Source organism: Chlamydotis macqueenii, chromosome 3 (genome assembly GCF_036417535.1).
Source record: "Chlamydotis macqueenii isolate bChlMac1 chromosome 3, bChlMac1.mat, whole genome shotgun sequence".
Taxonomy (NCBI): Eukaryota; Metazoa; Chordata; class Aves; order Otidiformes; family Otididae; genus Chlamydotis; species Chlamydotis macqueenii.
Window position 1 is genome coordinate 127263194 of NC_141558.1, and position 8998 is coordinate 127272191.

The following is an 8998-nucleotide window of genomic DNA, read 5'->3' on the forward strand; positions in this document are numbered from 1 at the left end:
CCAGTGCGAGCCATGGGAGGACTTACTGGCTGTGGACAGGAGCTGCTGCAGCGGGAAGCTGGAGAGGCTGGTGAAAGGTAAGGAAGAAAAAAACAAATGCCGTCTGACTGGTATCTGCCTCCTGCTGCAGCCCAGAGGGAGCCTCCCTCTCCAGGTGAGGAAGAATTCCTCTTCGTAGCCGGCGGCAGGCCAGACTGGCAACATGCACCGCAGGGTCTGTATGCAACCGAAAGCGCAGGACAGGCACGTGTGTGCGCGTGAGGCTGTGTGTCCTCAAAGCCTCCTACTGTAAGAGTGTAAGACGCCAGTCTGTTCTCTTAAGTGGATGACAGTGAAGTGACCAGAGGTACAGAGGAGGAAGGGAGGGTGGGGTGAGAGAGAGAGAGAGAAAAACTCATCCAAACCGTCAAATTCTCGCAGCAGATCTGAGAGCAGGAGAAGCAATGGGTCCTGGACCAGCAGCGTTGTTTCATCCCTCTTCTGCATCCTCATCCCTCCCTGCCTCTCCCTCTCTTTCTCTCACTGCTGTAGGTTTTTTTTACTTCCCTATACCTCTCCCTCTCTCCTGCTACCTCTTTGCTTTATTTTTCTCTCTGCTGCCCATTTTTTTTCCATTTATCGGTCTGTCTTCCTATCACAATTTTCAAAATTTCTCCTCATCTGCCTTTTAGCCTTTCACAGTTCCCACCCCCCATCTCTCTATGTCCAGGTCCATGTCCCTGATTTTTCAGTTCCTCTCTCTCTGCCCTGTATCCTACATACACCTTTTCTTTCTTACATTAGATTAAGTTATTCCAGGTCCCTGTCCCTTTGTTTTAATTTCTTCCCTTTCTGTGCCATAGCCCACTTTTGTCTGTATCATTCTCTCTCTGTCTGGCTCCCTTGGTCCCTCCCCTTAGCTCTTTGAGGTTTTTTGGTATTTCTCCGCCCCCCCCCCCCCCCCAACAACCCCTGCCCTCCTGTCTCATGCCCTCACTCCCCCCTCCACCCCTGTTCTGCCTCCCTATATTCCACCCTGACCCCCATAACCCCCTCTGCCTGCAGACCCTGGGGTGATGCCTGCCCCCCACCACCTGACACCTCCCACCTGCTTCCCTGCACCTCACTCCCATCTCAGTTGTTTTAATTGATAATTTGCAATTGTTTTCAGTTTTATCACTTGTCTTTCTGGGGGTTTATTGTTCTCTATTTGTTATCTTTTTACTCTTTTCCTCACAAGTGGTGGTGGTGGTTTGTTTCCTTTTAATTATTAAACTGTTTTCATCTCAACCCATGAGTTTCCTCACTTCCACCCTTCTCATTCTCTCCCCCTCCCACAAGGGCAGGGGCAGAAGACCAGCCCCAGCGGGGTGTATGTCATCCAGCCAGCAAGGTCACCCCCCCCGCGTGGTGTGGTGCGACATGGACACCGAAGGCAAGGGCTGGACTGTTGTCCAGAGGAACTCTCATGACACTGAGATCACGTGGAAGCAATCCTGGACTACATACAAGTATGGCTTCGGGAATGTGCAGGGCGATCACTGGCTGGGCACCGAGTATCTGCACCTGCTGACGCAGCAGGGCACCTACAAAATCCGCTTCATCGTGCGGAACAAGGCCAACGTCACCCATTACGCCGAGTACGACATCTTCAGGGTGGAGAGCGAGGATAGCGGGTACCCGCTGAGGCTGGGCAGGTTTTCTGGTGATGGGGATGACTATCTGACCAGCTATCACCCCAAGAAGGGGGGCATACATGACAACATGAAGTTCAGCACGACCGACAGGGACCAGGACCAGTACAGCGGGAACTGCGCCAACAGCTACGGGGGCTGGTGGTATGACCGGTGCCAGAATGTCCTGCTCAATGCCAAAAAACACATCGTTTGGCCAGGATTCTGTGATAATGGCGACTGCACGTCCTCCCTCATCCTGGTCAAACCCACAGATGTGTGCTGACCGTGCCACAGTGCCCAGCCTCCTGGCAGTTTGTGGGAGTGCTGCCGTCCCCAGCTCAGTGCCCTGTTCCCGTGCCTGCCAACAGCCCTGTGCCAGCCCTGCTGCATGTCCTGCACTGCCTGCGGCTCCCGCACCGTCACCAGCTGAACGACAGCAGCTCTGGGGCTCAGGAGCGATCGCCCAGAGCCCCCAGAACGCGGGTGACTTCACTCAGTGCTGCGGTGGTGCCTGGCACTGGGACACAGGCACTGGTTTGGGGTGGGCGCTCCCGCTCCTGTCCTGGGGAGGGGAGACAGTGCAAGTTCCTTCCCTGTGCGATTGGTGTGTCCCTGCTTTGCTCAGGCCCTGCTCCCTCCCCGGGCCCCATACGCCCCACAGCTCTGCTACCCATGGTGGGAGAAATCATCTGCAATAAACCCTGGAGCCAAACTTTGCTGCCTCATGTCTACCAGCCGTCGTGACACTGCACACACGCGCGGGAGCAGTTGAGGTTGAGGTGGTGGATCTAGGGGAAAGTAGGTGTATGATGCAGATCCTCTCCTAGGCAAGGAGACACGCCTGCTTAAAGGATGCCCCATCTCCCTGGCATGTGCAGAGCTCACCTCTCACAGGGCTGACATGGTGGCTTCTGGTTTCAAGATGGTTTGCTCAGCCAGCTGATTCTGCTCCCTGGCTGAGCTGGTGCAGAGCTGGCATAGAATCATAGAATGGTTAGGGTTGGAAGGGACCTTCAAAGGTCATCTAGTCCAACCCCCCTGCAAGGAACAGGGACATCCACAACTAGATCAGGTTGCTCCAACCTGGCCTTGAACTTTTCCAGGGATGGAGCCTCCACCACCTCTCTGGGAAACCTGTTCCAGTGTTCTATAACCCTCATTGTAAAAAATTTTTTCCTAATATCTAATCTAAATCTACCCCCCTCTGTTTTAAAACCATTTCTCCTTGTCCTATCGCAACAGGCCCTACTAAACAGCCTTTCCCTGTCTTTCTTGTAGGCCCCCTTGAGGTGCTGGAAGACCGCTATCAGGTCTCCCCGGAGCCTCCTCTTCTCCAGGCTGAACAGCCCCAACTCTCTCAGCCTGTCCTCATAAGAGAGGTGCTCCAGCCCTTTTATCATCTTTGTGGCCCTCCTCTGGACCTTCTCCAACTGGTCCACGTCCTTCTTGTGTTGGGGGCTCCAGAACTGGACACAGTACTCCAGGTAGGGTCTCACCAGGGCAGAGTAGAGGGGGAGAATCACCTCCCTAGACCTGCTGGCCATGCTTCTCTTGATGCAGCCCAGGATGCGGTTGGCCTTCTGGGCCACAAGAGCACATTGACTGCTCATGTTGAGCTTCTCGTCCACCAGCACTCCCAAGTCCTTCTCCTCAGGGCTGCTCTCAATCCATTCTCTGCTCAGCCTGTATTTGTGCCTGGGATTGCCATGACCCAGGTGCAGGACCTTGCACTTGGCCTGGTTGAACTTCATGAGGTTGGCACGGGCCCACCTCTGCAGCCTGTCAAGGTCCCTCTGGATGGCATCCCTCCCTTCCAGTGTGGAAGCATAGCATGCAGCGGTTCTGTGCTGCTTTTACTTTTTTTTTTTTTCCTGAAATATTTCAATGTTCCACAGCACTAGCCTGTACCGTGAGCTTTTCTCCCTTCAGTACGGTTGTTTGTTACAGCTGAGCACAGCTGTTGTACTTAATTCTGTCTGTGGTTTAATTCTTAGGTCTCTGGATGCAACATTGCTTCCAATGGCTTGTTTCAGCCACTGGGCACTGAACTGCGGCTGGAAGATTACGATTAGCCAACAGGGCCAGCAAAGCCCAGCGTTTTGCAAAATCCTTGCCCATAGTTTGCCCCTGTCCATTACTGGGTGGTTGGGGAAAGGGAAGAAACCACGGATTGAGGTGTGGAGAGGGTGGTGGGCTCCATGAGGGTGTGAGAGATGTGGGTCAGTCAGTCCCATAGTACTCTGCTGCACAGGGGGAATGTGGCTATGGATCTCCTTTGCAATGGAGGCAAGTTTCAACTTAGGATTCAAAAGAAGCCACGGTTCCTCTCCTCTTTTTTTTTTTTTGTAAGAAAACATGAGCTTGAGGAAGGCTTGTGGCTGTGAATCCTGAACAACTTGGGACTCTCAGGCCAAGATCTACAGCTGAGGTCCCAGGGCACCCTGCAGAGCTATAGCAGGGTTGCGCCGGCAGCCCTAACTGCCCTGGAGGCCTCTGTGGGCCTGCAGCCCTGATGCATGGGGAGATGAATGTATGAGGGTGCTGCTTGTTAAGAAAGGCTTCCCAGTTTGAGCTATGCAGCACATACAGATATCACCACACTGGAGCAAGCCTCTACAGACCCAAGCTGATCCAGGCCTCTTAAAATTCTGGGATCCCGGCCATGTCAGGCTGCCTCAGCTTTTAAACCTGCCCCAGATGTCCCTGTCATGCAGTGCTGTGTGGCTTTGCAGTGCTGTTGTCCCTTTCTTCCCTGTCCACTCTACCAGTTACCTTCCACGGCCTGGGCCAGCATTCACAAGGTTAACACGGCAGGGTGGTTGGCTCCAGGTCATGGCTGATAGGGCTGAACTGGGCTGATGCCTGCCTCCTACCCTCAGTGCTTGCTCTTGGCCATGTGGTACTGCATTCCCTTTTTGAAAGATGCTCACCTTGAAACACAACTATCTTCTTTAAGTGAAAGTTTTGTCTTTAATTCCTCATTTAAGCCTAATGAAAAATTTTCCCTTTGAAAGTCTTTTCTTACTGCACAGGAGCCTCAGGTCTGCTCCTGGCAAGAAACTGGCAGCAGTTACAAGAAGTTCCCAAGCAAATGAAGGATATTTAGGCATGTCTGTGAAGATTCTGAAAACAATTTTATTCTGCAGGATTGTTGTAGGTTAGCCCTGCTCTGAACCAAGCTACGCAGTCTCTCTCTCACTCCCCCCACCCTCCGAGAGACCGGGGGAGATGATATAAGAAAAAAGGCTTGAGGTTTGAGATAAGGTCAGGGAGAGATCCTTAAAGTTACCGTTATGGGCAAAACAGACTCGACTTGGGGAAAAATAGTCATTTATTTCTCAAACCAAAGCAGGAGAATGAGACAGAGAACAAGATAACCTCCCCCCACCCCCCCTCCCCGGGCTTAACATTATCTCTGCCACCTCCCCCCCCCCCGAATGGCACAGAGGGGGAAGAGGGAATGGGGGTTGCGGTCAGTCCATCACACGTTGTTTCACGCCGCTGCTTCATGGTCGGGGGAAGAACTCCTCACATTCCTCCCCTGCTCCTTCGTGGGGTCTCTCCCATGGGCCACAGTCCTCCGTGAAACTGCTCCGGCGTGGGTCATCTCTTCCACAGGGTGCAGTCTCTCCAGAACGGCTGCCCCAGTGGGGCCTCCATGGGCCACAGCCTCCTTCAGGCACCTGCCTGCTCCGGCATGGGGTCCTCCCCGGGCTGCAGGGGGACCTCTGCTCCTCCATGGGCCTCCCCGGGCTGCAGGGGCACAGCCGGCTCCACCATGTTCATCACCACAGGCTGCAGGGGAATTCTGGCCAGGAGCTGCATTACTGCTCCCCCTCCTTCTGCACTGACCTTAGCGTCTGCAGCCGTTCCTCTCACAAGAAATTCTTCTCAACAGGCTGGCAGACGCCTCTCAGAATCTCATTCACATCCCATCTTCTCTACTCTTTTTTTTCTGTTTTCCCCTTCTTAAATCTGTTATCGCAGAGGCGTTATCAGGGAACATTCTGCTACCAATCGGCTCGGCCTTGGCCAGCAGCGGGTCTGCCCTGGGCCCCGCTGAGTCCACTGGATAAAGGGGAAACAACTTCTAGAAGCTTCTTACAGAAGCTGCCACCGTAGCTCCCCTCACTGAATAAAACCAGGACATTCCACCCCTCACCTCTGTGAATTTGTGCATGTCTGTGCAGATTCTGAAAACAATTTTATTCTGCAGGCTAAAAGCAAAGCAAGAAGAGAATAAGACCTTGCTGGATCAGGAGGGTTTTAGGTTTCTGTGCAGTTTTCTCTCCAGATGGAAAATGTTTGGAAACTGCTGTGTTTGTATAAAGACTTGTTCTACTAATGATCCCTAAAAACCCACCACAGGTGAAAGGCTAGAGACAAAGCAGGGAGCTTTGCTACTTTTCAGGAGAAGAGGAAAAGAAAACAGGTCTTCATATACAGGAACAACTCGATTCACCCCCAGTCCCCCAGCCAGCAAAATGGGTCCCAGCAGGACACTGGTCTGGCCGTGTGCCTGGTGCAGACAGGAGAGGAAAGAGTACTAATGGTAGGGAGCTGGTTTGATGAGGATGGCAGAAGCTTTGCAGTTCCCGTTGCACAGGCTGCCCCACTTTATGGCCCCCTTGACGTTCAGCTGTACGGAATAACATGCCGAGTACCACCACCCGCCCCCAGAGCGGGAAGCGCAGTTCCCTCTATAAGTGTCCTGATCCCAATCTTTTGTGGAGAACTTCATGTTGTTGTGAATGTTCCTGGGATTGTCTGAGTCCATGGCATCCTCCGCTGTCCCCGAGTACGTTCCCAGCCTCAGCCGGTACCCGTGGGACTCATCTTCCACACTGAAGAGGTTGTAGTCTGCAAACTTTGTATTGTTTGCGGCATCCCAGATGACAAACCTGACCTGGTAGACTTTCTGCCTGGAGATCTGATGGATGTACTCAGTGCCCAGCCAGAAATCAGTGTGCACGTTCCCAAAGCCATACTTGTAGGTGCTCCAGGACTCAGCCCAGGTGATCTCCGTGCTCTGCCGGTTCCTCTGGATGACCGTCCAGCCCCCGTCTGTTGTGTTCATCTCGCAGTACACCACGATGGGGTGCAGGCCTGTGGGCTGGATGACGTAGACGCCACTGGGGCTGGCAGCAAGGACCTCACTGCAGTCCTTGGGCAAACCTGCAGTGGGAGAGAAGGTGATATAACAAAAGTCTGTGCAACAGGACAAGACCATGTTTCACCCTGTGGCAGGGAAGAGGGACATCTGGCCAGAGTACCTGGGGGATAATCAGCTGTCCCAGCCCAGAGAGGTGAGTGTGCTTGGCTGGAGGTGAGAGTAGGTTGGCCTCAGCCCTCTGTTCCATTTCCATATGGGACACCTAACAGGAGGCAGCCTCAGTGAAAGGCACCAGACCCACTGGGCTCTGCTGGTATCAGACCAGGAGACTAAGGACACTAGTGGGCTGTTCTGGGTCTCCTGAAAAGGGATTGTGTCGCTAAAACCGGGTCACGCTGAGGAGGAAGGTGAAGAGGACCTTGCCTCTGCCTGTGACTGAGGGAATGGGTGAAAAATGACCCCTTCAAGCACACAGATACCCTTACCAGTCTGCACAGTGCGTGCGCACACACACACACGCACATGCATGCACAAGTGCAGCACTGCAATCTGCATGAGGTACACCTCCTCACATCCACCATCCTCAGTCCTGGAGCGGGGCCAGGGCTAGGGACAGCGTAGGGCCCTTCCCCACCCGGAGTTGGCTGCACATGAGTGCGCAGCACTGGGTCCCCCCTGTGCTGGCAGGTGTGGTCTCCCCATGCCTTCAGCTTGCTTGCTGCAGGACCTCCCACTGCGGTAAGGTCATCCTGACAGGTGGGCAGAGCTCCTCTCCACAGCTGAGCAAAGACTGGGGTTGATGTTGCCTCTCCCCAGCGTGCCTGCCTGTATACACTATGGAGGTGGTTTTTGGATCTGAGGCATGATGACACACCCTCTCCCAAGTGTCGCTTTACCAAGCCTCCACTGGCCCAGAGCATGGGCTGGGGCTGCTCACTAGCCAGGGCTGACCCAGACCGAGGAACTGAAGGGGGTTGGTGAGAGTACTGCGATGCCCATGGGATGCTACATACTGGTTTTCTTCAGAGCACTTGCCGAAGTGTTGGAGGGAGATTTCTTGAAGATGTTTAGGGTTTGTACACGCATGGAGTGGCCTGGGGCAGCCAAGACCAGCATGCAAGCAAGGAGTAGGAGGCACTGGGCTGCTAGAAAGGGAAAAGATGGAGAAAAGATGAAATGTGACCCTCCCTCCCGAGAGACGGGAAATCCCATGGCTCCAGCATTGCACAGTGTAACACGACCATGTGAGATGCAGGAGTGCACCAAGCATGCTGAGCAGCATCAGACTGGTCCATGGAAGCTGGAAAGCTTGCCAAAAGGCTTCAACTCTTTTGCCCTAGGGATAGAGAACCTTGCCTTTTCCCCTTGATTAGCTCCTGAAAAGTCACGCATGAGATAATTTTGGGTGGAGTGCCACTACCCTCCACAGTGCGCAAAGACCAGTGCACAGAGCCTCTCCCTACGGCTGGGCTGCCCCACCTGTGCTCCTCCCGTTGCTAGCAAGGAGCGCCCGCTTCCCAGCCCCGTACTCACCCACGGTGTTCAGAGAGGGATGCCCTCAGGAGCACAGAGCTGTGGAGTGGCAGGTCTCACAGAGGCATTTGTAGAGTTCCCTGCTGTGGGCGGGGTGAGTGGATCCTAACCCCCCGCTCCTGGCTTTCTTCCTTCTGGAGGAGGAAACTGGGCTGGCTTTCCTCTGTGCCCTTAGAAAACACCAGCTGAGATGAAGGTGCCTGTGGCTCTAGATGCATAGTTTTCTGAGCTGCAAAGAAAATAACTCCTGTGCCAGCAAAATTTCTTTGAATGGTCTCTTCTGTGAGTGCTTAGCTGCTTGGATTGAATTTCCCCTGGAAACAGCATATTTGGGACCTTTGAAGAGTGCAGCTCAGTAAATAAACACTTGAATGCCAGTCACCAGCCAGTGTGGAAAGCAAACACTGGGGATGTCCCCGCCTCACACCATTACAGCAGGGTGCTGCCAGGTCAACTGCTTCTTGTCTAATGTGCTTGTGAGAAGCCCAGCCTAGCTCTTGGTGGGGAAGTTAGAGCAGTCTTGAGACTCCCAGAGAGACTGACTGTTGTGGGACAATATTTGGAGTGGCTAGTTTTTTCTAGACTGCATGACAGCAGGCAGGTGGTCCCCATCTGGGGGAAGCAGAAGAGGTCTCTGTTCCACATTCCCGATCTGCAAGGATGCAGCTGAATGGGTCTGCTGACAGTGGCTAAAAGG

At 53.7% G+C, this 8998-nt stretch overlaps 1 protein-coding gene and 1 pseudogene across 1 annotated transcript; one reads left to right on the forward strand and one right to left on the reverse strand.

The window, feature by feature from the left end:
* Positions 1-1386: 1386 nt before the first annotated feature.
* Positions 1387-2053, forward strand: LOC147601506 (fibrinogen-like protein 1-like protein pseudogene; annotated as a pseudogene).
* Positions 2054-5413: 3360 nt separating this feature from the next.
* On the reverse strand, positions 5414-7980 carry LOC104482341 (fibrinogen-like protein 1-like protein). Its single transcript, XM_086745000.1, has 2 exons — positions 7782-7980; positions 5414-6830 (listed from the first exon to the last, which is right to left on the reverse strand). The coding sequence occupies exons 1-2, from the start codon at positions 7978-7980 to the stop codon at positions 6202-6204; spliced, it is 828 nt and encodes a 275-aa protein (XP_086601126.1). The 3' UTR covers positions 5414-6201.
* Between the last annotated feature and the right edge of the window lie 1018 nt (positions 7981-8998).